At 39.5% G+C, this 26,832-nt stretch overlaps 1 protein-coding gene across 1 annotated transcript in view; it reads right to left on the bottom strand.

The window, feature by feature from the left end:
• Positions 1-3,217: 3,217 nt before the first annotated feature.
• LOC121864450 (transcriptional repressor scratch 2-like) overlaps positions 3,218-26,832 on the bottom strand; it is a 37,373-nt gene continuing 13,758 nt past the window's right edge. Inside the window, exon 2 of the mRNA XM_042363477.1 lies at positions 3,218-12,109. Coding sequence (XP_042219411.1) covers positions 10,959-12,109 — 1,151 coding nt within the window. The 3' untranslated portion in view covers positions 3,218-10,958. The remainder of the gene's footprint in view (positions 12,110-26,832) is intronic.

Raw genomic sequence — 26,832 nt, 5'->3', positions numbered from 1 at the left:
GTCGTAGCTATAGTGAGTGACAAGGTCCTCTCGCCAGGGAGGAGGAAATCACCTGGGCATATAACACCGTGTCGGATTCCCTGGCCCGGCCGTGGGTGTTGACGGGCGGTAACTGTTGGTTGTGGCGACTTATGAAAGGCAGAGGGAGAAGAATTAGAGGAGAGAACGAGAAGAAAAATAACGAAAGAAAAAAGAATGAAGAAATAAAAAAAAAGAATAGCAAAAAGAATAAGAGGGGTTGGTGAAGAACATGAATTTTAAGTTAAGAAGATATATTATAAAGAAAAAAAAACGTAATTGATGGAACAAAGAAGAGTGAAAATAGTTGAGATTATTCAAGTGTAACTCCTCATATGCAGGTGAAACACAAGCAAATATGACCCAACAACACCCACAAGAGCGGCCATTCTCCTTGCTATATCACCACATCTGGCCAAGAGGACACCATCACCTGGCTCAGCACAGCATCCAGCCAGGCTAGAGACAACCCCCACACGTGATCTAACACAGGTGATTCCCATAATTAATCATCTGGCAGAGACCAAATAAAAAAACAAGAAAAAAAAAACCCAAGAGAGCCAAGTGTAATACAGCCACATGTCCAGCCTATAAATAATTATTGCTTATTGGGGCAGTTTGTCCAATAGTCTTACTGCGAAAAAGGAGTTGGATCATGCATGGAGGCCGAAATACAGTATTGGATTGGATAAGTTTGTGTTGGGTGCGTTGTACTTAAGTGTACAAGCTTGCAAGACAAGTCATCCTCAAGGGCACCTTATAAATGGGTAAAGTGCAAAGTAATCTTCACTCTCCCCAGTGCTAGGATCAACACTTGGCTCCCCTATATATATATATATTTATATATATTATTTTAGCGCTTCTCAGCCGTACCTTGGCCAGTTCAAGCTAGACTGAAGCGCTGTAGTGCTTCTCTCTCACCCACACCTAACAAAACTCGCACACACAGTACCATTCCTTTTTCCAACCTGTCTACATCATAGTAGTGTTTCTCAGTGTTACCCATCTATCTATTAGACATGGCAGTAATGTTTCACAATCCAACAAGCTTAAACCTATACAGTAATCTTGTTTCTCATCTCCTCCTCCCTCTTCCTTACAACATAGTACAGTTTCCTAACTCAACCATCAATACATCTATATCCTTACAAAACAAAACCCAGTGACTTACATGTATCATCAATACCTTACAAACTAATTCAAAATAGCAATACTGTAATAAATAACCAGCGTTCATGGCTCAATTGCATTATGTTGTGAATGTTGCCAGAGCAAGAGTCAAACTTACGACACACAATCCAATTACATGAGCTTCGTCTACTGCCGTTAATTGTGATGGAAGAGAAGCTGTTCTTTGTCTAGCAGATGTATGAAATCGTCTTTTTTCCTTTTTTTTTTTATGTATATAGTTTAAGAAGTGCTTCGCTAATAGTATGCATCATTTACAGAAAATTTGTTGATTTTTTTTTCATTATTTAAAGTTTAACACAAATGGATTTTTTTATATTCACTGGCACTACTGTATATTTTCAGTACAGTGAGAATATCATCAGGACAGAGCAGCAAAATAAACAAGTATTCTAATCGTTCCTTAGTTACTTGTACAATGTCACGTTTATTTCAATTTACTGTCATTCTTATCCCATTATCTTTGTTTATTTCTTACTGATTTCATAGTCTTTCTTCTTTTTGTGTTTTGGTTTTCATTTTGTTGTCTCACATTTTTTTGGTTATCTTGTCTTCTCCGCTCCTTCACTATGGTCCGTGAAACAAAAGGCACTTGTAAATTATCGTTGTCAAGCATCTTCGTCCACAAGTTATGCATCACAATCAGAAACAATCATCAGTGTTTCTACTTTTATACATGACAAATGTATAAAGAATAAAGCCATACATATTGCATAATTTTGCATATCACAAATATATTTATTACAAAAATGAAAAAGTGAAATATGAGATTCAAGACAGAATATTAAACAGGTTATCTTGACAAACAAATCAAGAATTTGTTTTATAAGGAGTAGCTATAATTACATAATTACGCTACGTATAAATTACCTCTGGTCATTAAAATCCTAATTAGCTATAAGGGAGTTTAAAGTACTCTCGTAGCTCTCAGGACATGACGAGGGTGACGTCCCCTTATTACCTCAGGACGATGAAATGGTTGACAGAGATATTTTTTAGTTAGTGGAAAGCGAGATAAAAAAAGGACGCATTTTCCATAGGATAGGATTCCCTTCCATAACGACTATAGAAGGTGTGATCTTACATCGTACGCTTTGTGTAGCTTCCTAACATTATTCTATTTGTTCTGGCGTCGAGTCGAAATTCCAACCCTTGATAGCTTAAGATCTTTGTATATAGTGTGAAGAAAGAGCTGAGATCTATAAACGTCATGCAGAGTATAAGAGTTTTCCTTGTTCTTTATCTCACCTATGAGATAAGAAGTTTATCCTATAAGCTAACTTCTGTGTCCAGCACCGTGTAAGTGGCCACCACTAGCGCCCTCAGCTTGTGACTGGCTGCTAAGAACTACTACTGTTAATGAGAAATGTGAATCGCACTACGGCATCTAAAGCCTCAAGAAATCCCCTATGAAACCTGTTCAGCTCTAATAAAAGATCTAGTCCAAACTACGGTAGTGTATCCGCTTTCTGCAGGTGGATCTCATACATCTCACTTTCTAAGCTCTAGAGCTCTGCTAACTAAGTTTACTCAGTCATAATAGAGATTGGCTATTCAGAAATATAATCCTCTACAATCACTCCAATGGTACGGCGGAGAAAGCTCTCAAATCCTACATGTGTGAAATGATCAACAAAATTGGGCAGAAGTTGGTGACAATAAAGTGTGTTTCTCCTTTGATAAGAGCATCGAGATTGTTTACTTTGTTGTTATTTCCATTTTGAACAACATTGAAAGTTAAGGAAACGAGTGTAGTCTATGGAAATGCCGACGACGTTATCTGTAGAAAAATTTGTTTGTGGCATTGTTATTCCTCTAGACCAGAAGATATATATATATATATATATATATATATATATATATATATATATATATATATATATATATATATATATATATATATATATATATATATATATATATATATATATATATATATATATATATATATATATATATATATATATATATATATATATATATATATATATATATATATTATAATGTTGTCATTGTGAGTTAGTTAAGTAATGCCAAAGGAGAAACATTTCAAATGCTTATTTCCATTATTTTGTGTGGAAAAACATTTGAAGCAGAAAATTATTTTAAAGCCCAAAATTGTTTCCTTTAAGAATAAAATATCAATCATAAAAGTTATGTACATCATAATCTTATCAGTATCTATGAAGTTAATCAGTAATGAAGAGAAAAAAAGACTTAATGGATCCCTAAGGTTAAGACCTAGATCCTATCCTAGTTGGCTATGTAAAAAGCAACTTACTAGAGGCATAAAGCTAGCGACGTAGTGTCAGATCTTTGTTGGTGGGTGGCAGTACCCCTTATCAAGTATGACCACGCCCCGCACGGCCTCTACACCACTCTTAGTCTTCCCAACAGTTCTTCGCTCCTTGCCTCCAGCCTCTTTTATTAGATAAGTAATTCTCGTAATGGTCAGATTGGTAAGAAATAATCCGTCAGCGGCAAGACAATCAGTCACAATCACGAGTTGAATATTTCCAAAGACATTCGGGTCCTGTTGTGTCGTTCAGACTTGAGCAGTTCGTGATACTTTCTTTATCGACCAACCAGCCGGGAATTATCCGACGGCTGGCTGCGGTGAGGCCGTCGGAGGGCACAAATTGGTGGCTAGAGGTCGTACGGAGGTCGTCAGAGGTTGTACAGAGGCCACAAAGAGGTGGCTAGAGGTCACTAGACATCGTGAACCGGGAGCTCCACCAAGCCTCGCTCTCTTACACAAGCAGATCAGAAAATTGTCCTGCAGTGGACTTGAGTCATATATTTGTAAAACCTTTAAAAAAGATTGTCATTGAGGATAAAGTTGCCGAACAGAATAAAAAAATTCGGAATACACGAGATGTGTACACGGGAACAACAGGACCCCCTGCTTTGACGAGTGCTTAGCCCTGAGAACATTGTGACGTCGCTAGACTGTAGGGTAAAGTGTCTTCTTCTTCTTTAGAGTTTGATATATATCAGTCGTTAGGGAGCTCAAGAAACACACCCCAGTTCGTTAGTTATTGATTCATAGTTCATATTCCATAGTGAAAAAAAAAATATATGAATGAAAAAGAAAGAAACATTGACCCACTCGCTTATCCCGGTCGATCCACGGAAGCTTGTCTAGGCCACTTCCTCCCCCGAACATCCTTAACTATTCAATTATACAATCGTTATTAAACATTCATATTATCAGATAGAAAATATACAAATCGGAAATAAATAAATATCACTCGATTATACAGTATCTATAAATCTTCACCGGCTTTATTTGTGACCTAAAATAAACTGTAGAAAAAATATCTGATAAATCCTCATATGTGACCGCCGAATGTGTTAACTAATGAGATCAACAAAAACAACTTATAAAAACCATGAAAACATATAATGGAATGATACTCTATATTAAAATAACCAACAACTATATAATGTACAGTCGCCTTCACTAGCGCGTTTACAGGGGCTCGTCATATAAACATTCCACAAATCATTACATTGAGATATTTGTTTTAATATTGTTTTACTTTGGTTCCATAGTATGTTAACTATTGCGAGTTTCCTTCTGTCGAATGTAAACAAACACAACGCTGCCACACTGCACAAAACCTGACGAGCCCCTGTAAACGCACTAGTGAAGGGGACTGTACTTTAGACATTGTGGGGCTCAGTGTAATGTAGTGAAGTGAGAGAGAATTAAATACTTGCCTTCAACTCGTCACTGTATAACAAAACTATACGATACACCTTTTATGTTATTGTAACTTGAAAAAATACTAATTATTTGACGTCTATAGTATGATGGGAGATACTGACTGTGCTGGTGGTACTGGTGAGGGGAGGAGCTTGGTATATGGAAGAATGATCAGTGCCAGTCATCAGTCATCTAATTCGCACTAATTTTGTCAGGGCCTTTCCAGGGTTATTGTTCCTCGCCGTGCACTAGGTCCCAGTAACATTCCTCGCCGTGCACCAGCTCCCAGTAACATTCCTCGCCGTGCACTTGCTCTCAGTAACATTCTAACAGGACTACCATTCATGCCCCTATGACTGCTACAACTGACCAAAAAAAGTTATATATGAAAGTAAATCAACAAGGGATATAAAACCTCAGTACTTGAGGCAAACTTATCTTCACTAATTATTAATACAAATGATTCATTATTCTTCGTAATTCTGAACATAATTCATAGTAATCAAAATTTGTCCCTTGTTTTTGTCTTAATTCGTATCTGTATTGTTAATGATAGGTTAGGTTAGGTTTATTTTACACATATTCGTTCGTATGTAGAGCCTAAAATAAATTGTTTATTGCGATTCAGTTTCCTGCGTTATAAGTCATTCTTATTTTGAAATATTCTACATGTACGGACGAGTAAATAGTATTATTCTATTATTGCTATTTTGTTAACTAGTTATCTATGTTCAGCGCAGATCTTATTAGAAGTTGGTGTTGATTTTATTACTTTGAATCGTGAGACGGACAGTAGTGTTGGGGCGCGAGTGTTGCGCCATTATTACAGCAGAAATCATTGTCTAAATTGGCTTTTAGTTAGATAACCAAGTCGTGTTCCTTTCTTTCTAAACATCAAAACATTCTCTTAACCGATATGTACACTATGTAATATTGAGTAAAAAAACAACAACAGATTTTTAGTTGTCAAATGCGAACGGTTATGTTAGCTATTAAGTTATACTAGTGATGTAGGCAAGCATTTTTCTCTCATAGTATCAGTGTGTAGATGGGGAGTTTACATATATAAATAAATTACTAAATACTACCAAAAATTACAAAAAATCAACAATTTCTTAACATAATTTTGGTACATTTCCAGGAGTTCACCATAAAAAAATAATTTCACCAAAGATAACCAAAAAACGGATGAAGCAGAAGTTAAAAGTCAAGACGCGTAACTTGGTAGAAAAAAAGAATCTGATTGATTGCCCCAGAGTCAGGAGTCACTAAGGTTCCTACGATAAACATTCCTCGTAAAACACACACACACACACACACACACAAATCACCCAAATTTTCACTCTTTAACGAAACAGATTCACTTATTACCGGACAAATTGTACAGGATATTTACCTAAACATTCTGTACCTTATTTTATTTATTTATTGCTAACTGGTGCCAAGTAAAAAAAAAAAAAAAAAAATCGGTGTAATTTTGGTCCTTTTTTTGGATGTTATAGTCAACCAGTTTGAAACAATATTCCATCCTCAGACACTAGGCGTACTTAACGTAGACACCAAGATGAATCCGACTCAGAAACATAAATTAACAAACTTACTGATAAAAATATATTCAAATCCACTATCCTGACTTCTGCTTCTTTAGTCACAAATAAAGTTTTTTTTTTTTTTCACAGAGAATGTCTTTACAATTTTAACATTACGAACACATTGTACCACCATTGCATAAAAATTGTGAGGCGGCGACATTATCGTTTCTCGCCATAGACCGTTTTGTGTGTGTGTGTGCTCACCGTTCTTACTTCCCGCCACACGACACCAAAATACAGTACAGTCAATTTACAACCTCCACTAATCTCTCGTTGATTGCCTCTACAAAACAGTTAAATGACATCAAATAAGAAATAATTATGTATACATAGAACACGTTAAACTTAATTCGGAAATAATCTCGTATGAATTCAGTTTTTAATCGTCAGTATATAAACTTAATCTACCAAGGTTTTGATCTGAACGACTTTCCGTTTACAGCTATTAATTTATCCCCGTATTTACAAACCTTATTAAAAAAAGTATTCCGGAATTAGTATCATCAGTTAATCTTTCATATCCATTTAGCACAAAAACATTAACACTGCGACGTTATGAGTGACAAGTTCCATGTTGTCGCCACAGATAATAAGTAGGACAGGACGCAGTCTTAAATTGCACAGTTTTTCTCAATCACATTTGTTTTTTGTTTTTTTATACAGTACAAAAATTAAGATTAGTTTTCTATTATATCTGTACAGTTAACCTATTCTTAAAACTTGGCAAATTGTGTCCTTATTACAAACACAACTGAGAGAATGTTTACAATTTACCCTTCACACCAAAAATAACAGATCTTTTAAGTTATGCTTCTACTGTATATATTATCAGATAAGCTTATTTAAGTACAGTTTATCATAATGGCTGCTTCAAACCCACAACAGTCTGAACATTGTTACTAATTCAACTTTGATCATAAACACACAATCAAAAATGTTTACAACTTTTACAACTTGTCACTATTACAACCTTTTTCATATTCCTTAACAACCTTACATACCACTGTATCAAGTATTACTTTCTCATTAAATCATCTCACACAGATTCATCTTTGTTTCTCGTCTCCATATCACAAACACAAGTCACCTCATCCTCGTACGGTAAATCATTGAAAACTTGTAACTCATAAACACTTTCTCTGTTTACATGTTGTTAGTCAAAGTAAGCACTATTATGAACCATCTGTGTGCCATGTAGGAGTTAGTTAAGTCGCTCACTGTAAATACATATCTAATAACCCCCCCTCCCCCCCTCCCTTAAACAAACCCACATCCGGGTAAAATGCTCACAACATAATGATAACAGAAAGTAAACAAACAGTAACAACTTCCACCTCGCTATTGTAAGTAATACAGAGAAAAAAGTGCGTCTCTAGTGTTGAATCTGCGTGTGAGTAAAACCACAAAGAAATAGCTTTAAAAAACACACTGAATTCCCCGTTTGTGGTGTGGGGAGTAACAGTAACTTACGAGTAACAGAGGGTTCGCAGGACCTCATTGAAACCTCATCTCCCTCGAGGAAGAGAAGTAGAGGAGGAAGAAATGGTGGACTGGAGAACAAGATAGTAATGACCATGATGATGATGTTGACAAGGAAGAAAGGAGAAAGGATGTGAAGAACAGAGAGAACCAGAAAAATCTTAGAGAGGAGTAGCCTGTTGTCAGAGAGTGGAGCAGCGGGTAGCTAGAGAGAGGTGAGGGCGCGTGACGCGGACGCCACCCCGTCTGGACCAAGGAACATGGCAGTCAGGGTCTGAATGTTTTGTTTACAAGCGGCGCCAGCGGCCTTGATTCAGAGGTAACACAAAACACCGAATTTTCATTGTATAAAAATAATTACTCTAGATTACAACTTATCAAGGAGATTCTACGTTTGCCTTTTTTTATCTTCTAGTTTTAGCCTACTAGTTCTAGGTATGATGCGGTAACAATATATGTATTGCTATGCTTATTGCTTGAAAGGATCAATGTTATTACAACTAAGGTTCGTTTGGAACAAAATGACTCTACTGCATTCATCGAAAACGTTGTAGTTTTGACTAAAACATATATCCGTTTATTCATTTACCAACCAAAAGCAAGGGAATTAAATTTTCCTGCCTAATTGGTTGAAAGTTACCCATTAAGTAACCAATGAGGAAACGACAAAACGATGATTGACTAATAGGCTTGAGGATTTGTCTTCCCGGGTGCTTCAAACTCCAAACGAATACCTTTTGTAGTGGCATTAATCACGGATATTTGATCTAGTTCAAACAGTGCCAGTATAACAATATGAAATGCAGCTGTTTTTTTACAAAGTAATTTGTTTACAAAGTAATTTACAACTACTTCGGACAGCTAAGATGAGTCCTGTTATGACAGATGATCTTAAGAATCCAAAATTCATCCTTTTAAAGTAGTGTTTGGAGATATTAGACATCCAAGTGAGAGTGAGAAAGTGTGTGACCAACCTCAACACAGAACACCAGACGCCCGCCCACACTGTGTAGACGCGACCCTGTGCTCGCCTGCCCCTGTCATCTTGATAATTAGTGAATTAATTATTAATCAGTCAGTGTCTCTGTGCCACAACCTATTGATAATCAGAGATGTTACAGGCACTTAATGATCAGATTGGCTTAGACTTTGATAATCAGAGTGCCACGGACTTTTGATAATCAGAGTGCCACATACACTTGATAACCTGTGCATCGCTTATAATCAGAATATCACAGACTTTTGATAATCAGAGATGTCACAGACACTTGATAATCAGTGCAACATTTATAATCACAGTACCACATACTTTTTGATAATCCGAGTGCCATAGACACCTGATAGTGCCACTCTCGGTTACCAGAGTCCTGTAAATAATTCTCGGTCAATAACACACACACACACACACACACACACACACACACTCACTTCGGTCAGCCCATATTGTTATAAGTGCGTCGTGATGCCGTTAACTTGTACCAGTGACCGCATCTGTCCACCGTGGCGCTGCTGTTCTGGTCACGCCAAGATTCACACACTCAGTACAGTAACACCGAGTGAAGAAGACAGACACACAAACTCTTAAAACGTCTTGAATTATGTATTGTCTCTTTTATCATGATCATTAATTGTTGCTGGTCAGTATTAAGCGGCCACTCTATGTATTGCTTTACTACGCCTTAACAATATCATCTTTACTCTACCATAAAGTTATTCTATTTTAGCTGTTGATAATTATACATGTGTTACTATGACTTATTCTGTCAGAGTTATAACAAGATGAACAGAGAGAAGGTTTGATGACTGAGCTATAGTGTGTGGTGGGCGCTGTTTGTGTGGCTGTGGTGGGGAAGGTCACTGTGTGTTTCTCATCATTTAACATGTTACTTCATGGTAAAGATCATCAATAGTTCAAGGTAAATCAAGTTGTGATTAGTAGTTGCTATTGAAAAAATGATTCCGAGAATTTTATACAATACAGCTCAAGAATTAAATCAAATATTTTTTTTCTTGTGAGCTTCATATTTGATCCTTCGCCATTTAAAAGTCTATAAACCATTTTAATGAGCCTTTAATACATTTGATCCGTGAATTAATGTTGTTACAAACTAATTTGTTTCGTGTTTAAGTGAAAGAAACAATCATTTTATGCTTCTACAAAAAGCCCGACTAAAAGGCTATTTTGGGATTTTGTTAATATAAATGATTGTAGTAAGTCGTATAATTCACTTCACAAAAGATAATGGCGTCACCTGCAGCTAATAAAAGAAGCTTGGAATAAAAAAGACGAGCTTGAGTTCAGATTTTGTAACGCGTCGTGTGACCGAACCCGACCCTAGAGAAACCGCTGCTCTCTCTTACCCGTCAAGCTCACAAACCTCGCCAGCTAGTGAACCTTCTGGTATTAGTTTATCAGGTGTTGAACTGTCTGTATCTTGTCAAGCTTCAGAAAATATTGGCATCGACTTGACAAGCTTCAGTGACCGTCAGTAGCAGCCTGATGAACAAGAAACCAAGTTGTTACTAGCTTGGAGAGTGTCGGAAGCCGCCAGGGTGGCTCGTCAAGCCTCAGAGACAACGGATCACCAGCTCGGGGTCTCGGCTTTGGTGATGACTATGTACTAAATGATGCCACATAAAAATCACAGAGGATCACAATATTGGATTAAAGTATAAATTTACAGGAGCAAAATAAAGCACTTTGTTTTTTCGCTGTTAAATGCTAGTGCACCGTGTAACGCTATGTGGAAGAGCAGCTAATCTACCTGTCAGGTAACCCGACCTTATTGCCAAGTCTTAATTCAGGTCACAGGTCCACGTGTGGGCCAAGGGGCATGGCCAGTTACAGGTCCACAGGTCACAGGTTAGTGGCCACGCCCCGGCCCACCATGGGTACAAATTGTGGCCATTTAGGTCCACAGTAGGTACAGTTGCCTGGCCACACACAAGTCTACAGGTGTGCGTGGCCTAGTTCAGGGCCCGGGGGAGGTGCAGATCTCGCCACACGCTCCGTCCCGGTAACACGCAGACTCGTAGTGCTTGTTGAGGTACGACTTGAGAGCGAAGGACTTGTTGCAGCGTTTACACCTGAAGTTCTTGAGCTGAGAGTGTGTCTGCATATGCGCGCGCAGATTGGATCGGTCAGCGAAGGACTTGCCGCAGTGGGCACATCCAAAGGGCTTCTCTCCGGTGTGGGAGCGCATGTGTCCTTGTAATAGCCAGGGGCGGGAAAAGGCCTTGCCACAGACGCCGCACCGGTGCGTCAAATTATGCGTCAGCACGTGCATGGCAAGTGCCGGCATGCTGACGTACGCCTTCCCGCACACATGGCAACGACGCGCATTGCCAGAGTCCAAGTCGCGATGCGTCTGCTTGTGCCGCGACAGGTTAGAGGAGGTGGCGTAGTGCTTCCCGCACTCCGAGCACGTATACCGCGGCTTGTGGCGTCCTAGCCGCACACCCTCACTCCGCCCCACCCGCACTCGAGACCGCCCATCATCCAGCCCGAGGGCGCAGGTCGGAGCCACATTTTCGGCGTCACTGCTACCTGCCGGGGAAGGTGTGGGTGTTGTAATGAGACTTGCTTCGCTGTCCTCGTACAGAGGTTCACTTCCGTCACATACCGTCGCCTCCGAGTAGCTAGTGGAGGGCGCCTCGAGAGAGTCACAAGAGGAAGCTGGGGTTGGAGGCTGATAGGTATAAGCGGGGGCGGATCGAGCCAGCTCCAGCAAGTCGTGCGCTGCCTCAGTCTCTTCTACGGGTCGCAGGTGTAGCGGCGTGAAGGTGTGACTCGATGGGTAGCTGGTCTGCTGGCTAGACTGGTGACTGCTCTGGTGACACGATTGTGGACTGGCCGGGAGGCAGGCTTGTTGACTAGTTGAGAGACATGACTGTTGACTGGATCCGAGACAAGCCTGTTGTTGACCCGTCCGGAGGCAGGGTGATTGAGTGGGCTGCTGGCGGGTGGTGGGAAGGTAGGACTGGCTGGTGGGCAGGCAGGGCTGGTGGAAGGTGGTAGTGGTCGTAGGCTGGACGTGAGCGTAGGCGTGGTCAGGTGTCGTGGGATAATACTGGAAGGTGCAGGTGAAGCAAGGATCCGCTGCTCGCAGCTCGTGGTACACACCTGTCGGGAGAAGCTTCATTAGTGTAGGTTCCAAGTGTGAATATAAAGAAATAGATATGATTAAAATCCTCTACCTTCACCACGTCCTATATTATATTCTCTACTACCTTATGCTTATATCACAGAGTATTACAGAGAGAGATTATATAATGTGGTCAGTACGCCACAGGTGTACACCCCTTCAGTGGCCTGCAGCACCGCTATCATTCATTGTATTTAAGGGCTCATATACAAGACACATTTGGAGCTTAGAGTCTGTGGACCGCACTAAAGTCTGGAAATTTCCTGGTCAGGAGCGTAATGCTAAAACTTTCCGTGCAAACTGCGCAAGTTGTGTGCAGAGGAGGAGAAGAAAAGACTGAACAGTAAGATGACAATAAAAATAATTTAGTTCTTACAATACAAATATTCCTTTAAACAAGATTTAATTTCTTGTGGCCTTTATAAAAGTTTATCATAATGACTGAATATCCATAACTATTGTGTTGCTTCGTGTAACTAACAAGACACGGTAAGACACCATAGTCCAGGAGAGGTAAACAAATATTAGTAGAAATTAAAACACAAAAACTATGTTTATTATAATATGTATTTAAAGTTATCTTCGTATAATATAAACACACGAGTCATTTCTCAAACCATCTGATCTTGGTTAGGTTAAGTTAGACTACGTTATTTGTCTTAAGTTTGCTGTCCAGAGTGTGAAATTGAAATTGTACATAGAAATTATTTAGATAGTGATGATAAAGAGAGTAATGGTATAGTATCAATGGTAATGGTGGAGATGATAGCATTTGTGTGCATGTATGTGTGCGTGCGTGTTATATTTGTTGCATTATTTTCTATAAACACGGGTTAAAAAAAGAAAAAAAGAAACCCATTGTTCGCTGAGGTCTGTTTGGGGGAAGTTATATGCGTAGAAATCTTTATGGAACCCATTGCTATTAAACTTTCCTTACAGTAATAACACATTTGTTCTAATTCATACAGAAAAAGTATTGTAGATTATCGATCATTTACATTGTACTCGTGTAGTGGTGGCCGCCTTCTGTGTTGTGTTCCCTCGACATGTACTGCAGCTTGAGATACTGTCTGACTAGTTACTTATTTTTGTATAAATCTCTAGTATTTTTATTGTTTAGATTCTTGTGTTACTGAAGCGTTTATTGTTTAGTTTCTTGTGTTACTGAAGAGTTTATTGTTTAGTTTTTTGTGTTACTGAAGCGTTTATTGTTTAGTTTTTTGTGTTACTGAAGCGTTTATTGTTTAGTTTCTTGTGTTACTGAAGAGTTTATTGTTTAGTTTCTTGTGTTACTGAAGAGTTTATTGTTTAGTTTCTTGTGTTACTGAATTGTTTAGTTTCTTGTGTTACTGAAGCGTTTATTGTTTAGTTTCTTGTGTTACTGAAGCGTTTATTGTTTAGTTTCTTGTGTTACTGAAGCGTTTATTGTTTAGTTTCTTGTGTTACTGAAGCGTTTATTGTTAGTTTCTTGTGTTACTGAAAGTTTATTGTTTAGTTTCTTGTGTTACTGAAGCGTTTATTGTTTAGTTTCTTGTGTTACTGAAGCGTTTATTGTTTAGTTTCTTGTGTTACTGAAGCGTTTATTGTTTAGTTTCTTGTGTTACTTAGTTTCTTGTGTTACTGAAGCGTTTATTGTTTAGTTTCTTGTGTTACTGAAGCGTTTATTGTTTAGTTTCTTGTGTTACGTTTATTGTTTAGTTTCTTGTGTTACTGAAGAGTTTATTGTTTAGTTTCTTGTGTTACTGAAGCGTTTATTGTTTAGTTTCTTGTGTTACTGAAGAGTTTATTGTTTAGTTTCTTGTGTTACTGAAGAGTTTATTGTTTAGTTTCTTGTGTTACTGAAGCATTTATTGTTTAGTTTCTTGTGTTACTGAAGCGTTTATTGTTTAGTTTCTTGTGTTACTGAAGAGTTTATTGTTTAGTTTCTTGTGTTACTGAAGCGTTTATTGTTTAGATTCTTGTGTTACTGAAGAGTTTATTGTTTAGTTTCTTGTGTTACTGAAGCGTTTATTGTTTAGTTTCTTACAAGCGTTTATTGTTTAGTTTCGTTTATTGTTTAGTTTCTTGTTACTGAAGCGTTTATTGTTTAGTTTCTTGTGTTACTGAAGCGTTTATTGTTTAGTTTCTTGTGTTACTGAAGCGTTTATTGTTTAGTTTCTTGTGTTACTGAAGCGTTTATTGTTTAGTTTCTTGTGTTACTGAAGCGTTTATTGTTTAGTTTCTTGTGTTACTGAAGCGTTTATTGTTTAGTTTCTTGTGTTACTGAAGCGTTTATTGTTTAGTTTCTTGTGTTACTGAAGCGTTTATTGTTTAGTTTCTTGTGTTACTGAAGCGTTTATTGTTTAGTTTCTTGTGTTACTGAAGCGTTTATTGTTTAGTTTCTTGTGTTACTGAAGCGTTTATTGTTTAGTTTCTTGTGTTACTGTTTATTGTTTAGTTTCTTGTGTTACTGAAGCGTTTATTGTTTAGTTTCTTGTGTTTGTGTTACTGTTTATTGTTTAGTTTCTTGTGTTACTGAAGTGTTTATTGTTTAGTTTCTTGTGTTACTGAAGTTTATTGTTTAGTTTCTTGTGTTACTGAAGCGTTTATTGTTTAGTTTCTTGTGTTACTGTTTAGTTTCTTGTGTTACTGAAGCGTTTATTGTTTAGTTTCTTGTGTTACTGAAGCGTTTATTGTTTAGTTTCTTGTGTTACTGAAGCGTTTATTGTTTAGTTTCTTGTGTTACTGAAGAGTTTATTGTTTAGTTTCTTGTGTTACTGAAGCGTTTATTGTTTAGTTTCTTGTGTTACTGAAGCGTTTATTGTTCAGTTTCTTGTGTTACTGAAGCGTTTGTTACAGAGGTAAACACATATGAGACATTGGAGGGAAAGTCTGAGGTGATGGGTTGCAAGAGGAGACAGTGATGTGCTGGGGAAGGCTCATAGAATATACTGAGTTGTCATCATTTTTTTCTGTAAGTGTTAAGGACGCTTAGTGACGTTATGTGAAAGTTAGTGAAGGTAGCTGGACACTTTGAGATTGTAGCGGTGTTGAAACAAGTGGGTGTAACATGACGAAGATATGAGGAAGGGAAGGAACAGTGTTATGAAATAGTAATGTAGCTTATTGAAAAGAAAATGGAGAGTATTTGATATTTAATAGAAAACAGGTAAAAAGAAATGTTGGTGGTAAATGAATACAAAAAAAAAGCTAACACAAATCAGGACTACATGTTTTTTTTTAGTTATCACTTTAAAACCAAAGAAATGTAACCTTTTCTTAGTAACAAAAAGTAAACAATAAATAAAAACTATAGTAATATTTTGAATATATAGCTGGAAACACAGAGATTATAATTTATAAGAGAGATTTCGCACGAGTGGATAGAGATGTTACCCCTCAAACGCTTTCATTTTCTGACACAGTACTCTGGTCTGGACTGTCCGGGTGAACATCAGGGTTTTCTCCGTTTTCTATGACGTGTTTTGGTGTCAAGCGGATGGGGATGAATTACCCTTCCTAACATTCGATTTTCCAGCGTGACTCGAAGTCGTTCATTACGTGCCTGAGTTTTTAAAAGTACTAAATATATCCGAATGAAAAGAAGGGATCATTTTATAACTCTTTAGTGGACTGCCATAGAGGAGTTATCATTCTATCTCTTTGGTATTGACCGTATTTTATCGCCAGTTTAATAGCCGTGTGCGTAGATGGGTTATCCCTCTCACTCTTCCATTCTCTGTTATACTGGCTCTCTCTTCTAACTATATGAGTTATCCCTCGCACTTTCCTCTTTCAGCGGCGTAGCTGTATCCTGTTGAATATAACCCCCTTAAGTTGTCCATACAGCTTCTACACTTGAGAGAGAGACCTTAAATTTCGTAATATGATGGAGCCTTAATTTATGATTTAGTAACTACAGTTAGACCCAAATCTTAGTTAGGTTAGGTTAGGGTTGTTCGATTCGGTAATCCTAGATATTTAACAAAGTGTCATGGTAAGACTTGAAGTAATGGTCTGTGGTGATATCAGAAATTATGTTGAATTCTGGAATATTACGACTGTTAATATATCTTTAGTTTTTGATAAGTAACATTGAAGGTAACCATGATTGATGCACCTCACTCAGCTGTGTATTATCTGTATAAAGATGAAGATGTCTGTTTAGTGTCTAAGGAGAGTTGAAGCATCTCCATAAGACTGCATTCATTTATATGTCATTGAAAGTTGAATATTAGTTTGAATAAGATAGAAGTTGACGCTCAGACAGATAGCGTAAGAGTCAGTCAAGAGACCCTTTACAACTACACACACACACACACACACACACACACACACACACACACACACACACACACACACACTGCGACCTGATACCAAATAAGAAATTGAAGCAGGGAAGTGAAGAGGAGGATTTGAGCACAGAAACATTAGCGTAGAGAAAAAGTAGAGGCTGTTACCCGGGACAAATAAATAAACCAACAACAGAAAAGGAGAAGAGATGAAGACGCTCAAGACTGACCTGCACTTAAGGAGGAGTAACACTAACGTAGAGAGGAGGAGAGAAACTGGCAGATCGAGGAGAACAACTGGGTCCGAAAAATATATGGAGTAAAAAGGGAGGAAAGAAATAGGTTGTCGGAGATGAGATAGGAAATTGGGATGAAGAAGCAGTTTAGAAGAAAGCTAAACGGTAGAAGGACGAGGTTCAGGCAGGACATAGACAACGAACAAGAGGAGAAGGAACTGGCTAGGAGAGCATGGAAGATGGAGGTGGTGAAGGGTAGAAGGAGGAGGCTAGGAGAGCATGGAAGATGGAGGTGGTGAAGGAGGAGGCTAGGAGAGTATGGAAGATGGAGGTGGTGAAGGGTAGAAGGAGGAGGCTAGGAGAGTATGGAAGATGGAGGTGGTGAAGGGTAGAAGGAGGATAGGTAAACCAAGAACAAAGTGGATAAACACAGTGAATGGAGAAATAAATGAATAAGTATTTGTAGTTAAGAGGTGAATTTATTAAGACTAGAATAGTTTGATATGGTTTGAACTGTTTACAAATTTGGATGATTAGTTATTCAGACAATTTGATATAGATAACTTAATAGCCGTAATTACTGAGCATCTGTAAGGATGGATGGTATTTCTATAATCGATAAACTCGTTTCTTATTGGTTATGGCAATGGTGCAGCAATAATTTCACTGTTTTGGAGGGGATGAGAGTTTCTTTTGGGAGGGGGGAGGAATGGTTAAGAAGTATGTAATCCCTTGCCCCGACTTTGTATGAGTGGTGTCCATAATCAAATTACAAGGAAGAAGAAGTAAATGAAAGATGAAACTCCTGATATCAGTTCCGGTCTCGAGTATTTTTTTTTACAGATTTCCCATTAGATGGACTTTACGGAAAGAGAGTTTTGTCGCGTACATGATGCAGTGGTCAAAAGTGCCAAGGGGACAGGAAGCTTAGGTTGAGAAATGGGATGTTGATTAAGAGAGAGATCGAGCAGGTGTCCATCTTGTCTAACAATACCAGGGATCTGTGTGGCAGTGTTGACTATACCTGTGTAAGATTCAAGTGTGGTGGCAGCGACCCCCTCCAGCACATCGACTCGCTCTGGACTAGTGTAGAGTCTCTGAACTATTTTGGGATTTAGTTGTTTACTTTATACCACTCAGCATTATGAGCTTTAGGCTGTGGGATCATGTATCGTGTTTTATATATTGTTAAACAGAATGGACACCAGAGGAGCATTAGGAAAGTGATAAATACAGTAGTAGTATTTTGCTGTAGTGAGATTTAAACAAAAAATCTAAATGAGGGAAGGAGAAGTAAAGGGATGATGAAAGTAACTCGGATTTAGCATAGCAACACCACCACCTCGTGCAACCAGGAAAGTGGAAGCAAGTGATGGGGAGAAGGAAGAAATTTGTTTTCGTACGACACAGTAAATCAAGTTAAAGTGAAAGTGAAGTCAAGAATGGTGTCTCTTGGCTCGAATAGTTCAGTAATAGTTTGTTTCAGATATTTACTTAACATTTTAGTATGGATAAGTTTGACAGCTATTTTAAGTATAACTGATCCTTAATTAATTGCATTATTGTATTTTTTCTTTCGGCATAGTTTTGTACACAATGTATATTAGTGAAGACACACACATACACACACACACACACACACACACACACACACACACACACACACACACACACAGTTCTGACTACCCCATTTTCTGAGCACAACTCCACACCCCCTGGCCTTCGAGGGCGTCTGAAAGGGTTCATAACTTCTCTGCTAATGCTCAGTTTTTAATTATTATCGTAACCATGGGGCAGACTCGAGACGCCACTACGTACTGTTAACGTTTTCTGTTATCCGTTCTCGAGTATAACATAACACCCATACAGACACAACAATCAAAAATACGAATGACGTCAGCAAAACAAATTTACGTAACATTATGGAAACGAAACAAAAAAGAATGAATCTCTTATGAATAACTAAATATTATTCTATTAACATGAAAATAAATATTAATCGGATTATTATATCAAAAGTTATGAACGTGAGAACAGTGGCAGTTGAAGTGTTAAAAACCGAAAACATCAAAACGATTCATTAATTTTGTTTTTATTTTAATTTTAGTGCCCAGATATCAACAGTGACGTAAAGTAAAATAATATATTCATCTTAGTTTTAAATATGAAGGAGCATCAACTTTTGTCTTATTTATGTGTATCCAATTTATTTCGTATAAGCCTCGCAGAAAACCTATTACGCTTGTTTCTTGCTGCCACAAGTTTTTCTCCTCTCTTCTAAATTACTTTCCAAACTAGTTAGCTCTTGCTAGTTTTTGATATCATCTTGGGGTATTTTCTATCACTCAGTGTGGGTGCTTTTGGCTTCATTCCCAAGCCTTTTGGGGGGGGGGGGTGGCTTGTTTCCCGCGATTTCTGCTCTTTTTTTTTTCCTACTTGTTTCCCGCTATTTTTTAACTTACTTCCCACACTTTCCAGATTGACTTGATTAACCCCGTTTTTGCCTAGTGTATAGTGAGTGTCATCATACCTCGAACAATTAATGTTTGTTATTGTTATTGATGTAGTGTTATTAATGGTGGTGTTTTCTTGTTGTTGGTGTTTGTGGTTGTTGTCTTTTGTTTTTGTATTTGATTAGTTTAGAATGTTGATGATACTATTGCTATATCTACTACTACCACTAAGTTACTACCGTTACTACTACTATACTACGGTTTCCTTGTCTCCCACTACCATATATTTACACACAGGTCAACGGAAAACAGAAAAGGGTGGTGGGTATTTTTACACCCTGACGGTCTTGAAATAAACCTATTATCTCGACCGAACCGAGGAAGTGACCGTAACAAGGGGAGGAGAACAGACACGGCCCCTCCCCCCTCCCTAACCCCATCACCAACCCCCTCAACGTTGCCACGCTGGGGAAGACTTACTGGTGCATTGACGACATCCTGGGGAGGGGGAGAGAGTACCCTTGAGCCGTGGAGGGGGGGGGCCTTCTGCGAGTGTGGAAGCTGTGGAACTACCAGCCACCCAGACTAGGGTAGAAGTAGTAGTGTAGTAGTAGTAGTAGTAGTAGTAAGTTAGAAGTAGTAATAGTAGTGGTCGTAGTACTAGTCGTAGATTAAGGTAATAAAATGGTGGCGAAGGTGTGGTTACTGGGGGAAGACTGGAGGCCAAGTTATCAAAAAAAAAATAGTAGTAGATGTAGCAACAGTAGTAGTCGTAGTAATAGTAATAGTAGTATTCATAGTAATAGTAGAAGTAATAATGATGATAGTCATCCGGGACTCACAATAGGTATACTAACCACACTATACCGTATGCAGGACTAAAATCAGAATTACACCAGACCTGTAGTGGAGGGCTACTACAGGTGGTGGGGGCTACCACTGTGTGTAACTACAAGAATAATCTGTGTAGACGAGCCACAGGTGATATCACTTCGTAGTTCTAGGTGAGGGAGAGGACCTGCACGATACATTTCCTGACTGGCTCATTATGGCGCTGATTCGAAGTCACCTGTCAGTATGGGTCTAGAGGTCCTCGTTCCTAGTTACTGGTGAAAGTCAACTTACGATGGTCTGAGAATCTTGAGTCGTGAGCAGACTGCAAGATAACCTGCGACGAGACACGGTCCAATTTAATATAAAACAACCTGATCGTCTCATAAGGTCTACCAATGAAACTGTGTAATTAAAATGACACATAATAATTGAGGTGATTTTGCAATAATGTTACTAGTTGAACAATGACGTGTATATAAATTGTAACATTAATAAGGTCTAAGGTCTAGATTCTCATATATTCATACGTTAGTTTATCCATTAAAAAAATACCCTCAGGCAATTGCAACGTCAGTAGTTTAAGTGGACCAGTTAGATGCTTTCTCACATTTCAAGTTCGGAAATAATTAAACAAAACAACACGTGAGAAGTCATGCCGTGTAAACCAAGTTAAGAGTACCTGGCAACACATTGCGGGGGGTGGAGGCTCATGCAGGAGTGACCCTATATGGCCAGAGGTGGATGACACTTAGACGACACCACACATAGTAATACTTCCTTCAGTAGCTCTTCCTACCTAAGCTGTCACTTAATATTTGAGAACAAAGCGTATGACGAATTCTTGGGGTCGTATGTGACGAATTCTTGGGGTCGTATGTGACGAATTCTTGGGGTCGTATGTGACGAATTCTTAGGGTCGTAAACTCAAGGCATTAGAATTTATTATATGACAAGTATCACAGATTTTTTTTTTAAGAGTCCTTTGATTGAGACGTTTGTTTGGTCTTTCTCGTCCACTCGTACAGCTTCAGGTAGAGGCTGTCATCATAGTGCGGTGAAGCCTTACAATTATATGAACTTTGAGGAACACCGTCATACCCTCTCCTTCAGTACAACCCCCCCCCTACACCCAGTACATCAACCTTACCTCTCCCTTTATGTATCCCTCCTGCCTCCTCCTCTCCCTGTTCTCTCCCATCCCTGCTCCTCCTCCTCCCATTAACTCCTGATATCTGGCCCTGCCCTCCCATTCAACTCTCCCTAGATAATTTCCTGCCACTCATCAGCGTGACGCAAACATGACTGATATGAAAACACTGTTAATAGCATGTTAAAACTCCCAAGAAAAATAATGGCTATATTATAAAGACACACGTACGGTAAAAATAGACGAAGTTTAATAAAATAGCCACGATAAACTAGCCTAACTAGCCCAATAGAACCAGGTAGTTGTCATAGTTGAAATAAAGGCGCATCTCAGGTATATTGTAGAGTTCTGAACGACATCTAATGTTTGGAGTTAACCTCGGCACTGTGGCAGTGCCCGCACTCGCCCTTGGTAGGTGAACCTGGCCTGTGAGCCCCACTGTGTGATGTGTGTACTGTGTGTCCAGTGTGCAGCCAGGTAGATGTGTGAGCCAGGTGGGATGGTGATGTGGCCAGTGTAGGATGGTGTGGAGCCAGGTAGGATGTGAGCCAGTGTAGGATGATGTGTGGAGCCCAGGTGCCAGGTAGGATGTGTGTGGAGCCAGGTGGGCCATGTGGAGCCAGGTAGGATGGTGTGTGTGAGCCAGGTAGGATGGTGTGTGAGCCAGGTAGGATGGGTGGTGTGGTGGATGGTGTGAGCCAGAGCCAGGTAGGATGGTGTGTGAGCCAGGTAGGATGGGTGTGTGGAGCCAGGTAGGAGGTGTGGAGCAGGTAGGATGGTGTGTGAGCCAGGTAGGATGGTGTGTGAGCCAGGTAGGATGGTGTGTGAGCCAGGTAGGGGATGGTGTGGAGCCAGGTAGGATGGTGTGTGAGCCAGGTAGGATGGTGTGTGAGCCAGGTAGGATGGTGTGTGGGTAGATGGTGTGAGCCAGGATGGTGTGTGTAGGAGAGTGTGAGCCAGGTAGGATGGTGTGTGGAGGTAGGATGGTGAGTGTGGGAGGTAGGATGTGTGAGCCAGGTAGGATGGTGTGTGGCCTGTGAGGTAGGATGGTGAGCCAGGTAGGATGGTGTGTGAGCCAAGTAGGATAAGGTTACTTGTAGTATTGATCAAAGATAAACATTCAACAGATGATGAAAGACTCTCTCTCTCTCTCATTCATTCATTCACTGAATCACTCACTCCCTCACTCATTCAGTGAACGAGAAAAATTGAATGTAAATCATTGACGGAGAAAATTTGATTTCTACGCTGGTGCGGCGGTGTGAGAGTTACTGTAACTTGTTTTATTGTATCCACACCTGTACCTGTACCTGTACCTGTACCTGTACCTGTAATGCTGTTTATATATATTTTTTATTTTCTGTAACACAACTGATAAAAAGAACAAAATATAATTAATTATAAAATGTCTCGAAACGCATCTAATCTAGTACTAAATTCATGTGTAATTAATTTAAATTTATTGAGAATATATAAAATCTAATTAACTGTTGTAATTAGTTGTTATTTTTTTTATTAAAGTCTAGATAAACTTATTTTTTAGTGACGCCAAATTGTAGATCTTTACTGGAGGTAATTACTATACAGTCACAAGGTGTTATATACATGTTCTGTACCTGTTTATCTTAGTATTGATGCTGACGGACTTAAAATGTTGAGGTGGGTGTTAATGAGACTGTGTCGAGTGGGTGTTGTGTCGTCTTGATGTTGCCTGTCTGTCTCTGTCTGTCTCTGTCTGTGGGTGTGTTTGGAGTGACGATCTTTGTGTATCCTTGGGTCTGTCTGTGTGTCTGTGTGTCTTTGGGTTAGTCTGTCTTCTGTCTGTCTGTAAGCAAATAAAACTTGTAAGTTTTTTTTTGTTATGTGACCTGTAGTACTGCACTGCTCTTCTCGGTCGGTAAGGTCAGGGGAGTGATAACAGTCTTTGACCTCTTATGACCTGAGACCATGACAACATTACTGTGACATGACTGACAACATTACTGTGACATGACTGACAACATTACTGTGACATGACTGGCAACATTACTGTGACATGACTGGCAACATTACTGTGACATGACTGACAACATTACTGAGACATGACAGCAGACTAACATGTACAACAGACAAACGTGTACGACAGACTAACATGTACAACAGTGACGTGTACAACACCAATATGTACAGACATGTACAACAGACTAACGTACAAATAGACCAATATGTACAACAGACTAACGTGTAAGCAACAGTGACGTACAACAGACTAAATATGCAAATAGAAAGACATACAACAGACCAACGTGTACAACAGACTAACGTGTACAACAGACTAACGTGTACGACAGACTAACATGTACAACAGTGACATGTACAACAGACTAACATGTACAACAGTGACATGTACAACAGACTAACATGTACAACAGTGACATGTACAACAGACTAACATGTACAACAGTGACATGTACGACAGACTAACATGTACAACAGTGACATGTACAACAGACTAACATGTACAACAGTGACATGTACAACAGACTAACGTGTACAACAGACTAACATGTACAACAGACTAACGTGTACAACAGACTAACATGTACAACAGTGACGTGTACAACAGACTAACGTGTACAACAGACTAACGTGTACAACAGTGACGTGTACAACAGACTAACGTGTACAACAGACTAACGTGTACAACAGACTAACGTGTACAACAATGGTATATGAAACAGGTGAATTTAGACCCTAACTAAACGTGACTGTCCTGAACTAAATTGACTGTAAACAAAATATGAATGAATATAGAAATAGTGTTAACAACAATAAACTTTAATACACCACAACAGGGCAATATTTTCCCCACCTGTCCATCACCAATTACTAAAGAATCTCTCTCCCTGGCGAGTAGTTGAAGGTCTTTTGTTTTTGTTTAATGAATACTTTTATTAAGTCATTAACACCATGAAAACTAGATTGTTATGAAGTCCCGTATCAAGGCTGTAATGACTAAGATGGCGACACATCCAGCCAGTGACTGTATGGAGGTTCTACTATAACACCGAAAACAAGTCTTTATCAGCCTCTTCTAAGTCTTCCGCTGTGGGAAAGATTATATGTGTGTTTAATTTAAAGTTCAGCGTTGAAAGTTAAATGAATAAATGTCAAGGTATCAGCAATAATTGATCGTTGCATCAGAACAAAAATGGTGTTATTTACTCCATGCAGCGAGTCCCGCCCTCACCAAGTGTTTACTCATACTTGTAAATACCTGAAGTGTGGTTGAACAGGGACAAAGAACAAACATCTGTGCCTACACGCAGGATAGATTCGTACCTCAGTGCGAGAGAGAGAGCATTGCCGTTCATGCTTTGTACATGTTGTGTTTTAGAGGACCGAGGGCCACCAGTAACCAGGGAAACTTACACACCTTACTCATACAGTGGGTAAGGCAGCCGAGTATGTACAGTCACCAACTATAGTACTGTACCCATTCTTGCTGCTCCACGAACCTCAAGATTGAGAAGACTGGTGAATCCGAAGCATCAGTGTCTTACTGCTTCTGGTTCACGAGTCTGAATCTTTGGGTACATGAAGCAGCAGGAGAAGCGACAGGACTTTTGATCGTGTCTGTACAGGGTTTGACTTCTATCTATAGGATCGCCAATAAGCTCCCAAGTCACTCGCTAGTTCACCCAGCTGTGAATGGGTACCTGACTTTACAGTTGAGGAAAATGAAGGCGTTTTGAGTGTAGTGCTTCCCTCCTGTGTGCCGAAAGTCTACAGTACATTGTATCTGAGCTGCCCCTGACTACGGGACTCACTCACATGTTTACTGAGGGAAAGTAACGATTAAATTCTAAATTCACATCACAAAATATTCTAACTCAGGGAATTTGACTCCTGGATGAACACCTAAATTGACCTTTGAATAGTAATGATAATAATAGTGATAATAATAATAATAATATAAATATATATATATATATATATATATATATATATATATATATATATATATATATATATATATATATATATATATATATATATATATTATAATACTAATGATTAGTTTAAAAAAAATGGTAAAACAGAAAGCTTAAAATAACTGACGCACGTTCAGCATCCCGTTCTTAACACGTCTCAAACAGCTTTCAAATAAGTCTTAAAACGTGACCAAAAAGTTCCATAACTGTCAAAGAAAATCCTCAAGACTCGCTCATGACTCGTTCCACACACGTCTCGAACACGGCTTTGGCACACGACCAGGCCATTCATAGTGCGGGGACCACCAGGGGAGATCTCGTCAACCAACTTCCCGGTGGACAACATTTTATCACCAAATTAAGCAAGTGGCCAAACTTCCACCAGGCCATAGGTCAAGTTAGGTCAGGTTAATTAACTTTGGTCAGGTCATATCAGGTTAGGTTAGGTTTGGTTAGGTTAGGTTAAGGGGGTCATCTTGCCTTTCTTCTGAACCTTCATACACCTTTACATTATCTCTCTCTGGAGTGACTTCTAATTCTGTTAACTGGAACCTAACCTAACCTAACCTAACCTAACCTAACCTAACCTAACCTCACCCAACCTCTCATTCCCTTCCTCCCATCATGCACTACTCTTGTATACCCACAGTACCTTCTCTTGTGACTGAAAATCCACGTTGAACATTAGTCCCCGGCGTGGGATAAGATCAGTAGCAATTTTAGTGACAAAAACACCTGTATATGTCACTAAATCATCTAATAATACCTGGGATAGTTCTTCACCGTTCATTATGTCCTTGACTTCACTCTTTCCCACTAAACACATCAAAGTTCCCAGATTTTTTTATTTTTTTCCCTAACAAAGGATTTTTTTCCCCTGATTCCTCTCCACAATATCTATTTTCCCTGACTCAGATCAAATTTCCCTGACTTTTTCCTGATCTTGAATTAAATTGAGTTTTTTTTCCTGAATTTGCCCTTACCGCTGGCGATCGAGTTTAACCTCCTTGTCTCCCCCCTCCAAGATGACGGCTCCCATAACCTCTTCACCCTTCCCCCTCCCCTACACTACCACCTTCACCCCTCCCCTACCTACCACTTCACCCCCTCCCCTCACCCTACACTACCACCTTCACCCCTCCCCTCCCCTACACTACCTTCACCCCTCCCCTCACCTACACACCACCTTCACCCCTCCTGCCCCACTACCACCTTCACCTCCCCTCACCTACACCCCTCCCACCCCTACGACCACCTTCACCCCTCCCCTCACCACCACCTTCACCCCTCCCCTACACCACCTTCACCCCTCCCCTCACCTACACTACCACCTTCACCCCCTCCCCTCACCTACACCTACCACACCTTCACCCCTCCCCTCCCTACCTACCTTCCCCTCCCCTCCCTACCTACCACCTTCACCCCTCCCCTCACCCTACCTACCTTCACCCCTCCCCTCACCTACTACCCACCTTCACCCCTCCCCTCCCCTCCCCACCCCTACCTACCACCTTCACCCCTCCCCTCCCCTCCCCCACTACTACCTTCACCCCTCCCCTCACCTACACTACCACCCCTCCCCTCCCCACCACCTCCTGACTCCCGCTCATGGTTTATTTATTTGTCAAAGCAAATAAAAGCTTTATCTGTCTGTCAATCCTTCTGTCTGTCCTTTCATGTCTGTCTATCTGTGTGTTTGTCGGTCTGTCTTCTAAATTTATTCATGTGTATGTCAGTTTATCTATTTATCTATCTGGTTGACTATCTATCTATCTATCTATCTGAG

Source organism: Homarus americanus, unplaced genomic scaffold (genome assembly GCF_018991925.1).
Source record: "Homarus americanus isolate GMGI-L3 unplaced genomic scaffold, GMGI_Hamer_2.0 scaffold59578, whole genome shotgun sequence".
Classification (NCBI taxonomy): Eukaryota; Metazoa; Arthropoda; class Malacostraca; order Decapoda; family Nephropidae; genus Homarus; species Homarus americanus.
The sequence above is the reverse complement of the archived record's forward strand: the minus strand, read 5'-3'. Positions and strand labels throughout refer to the sequence as shown.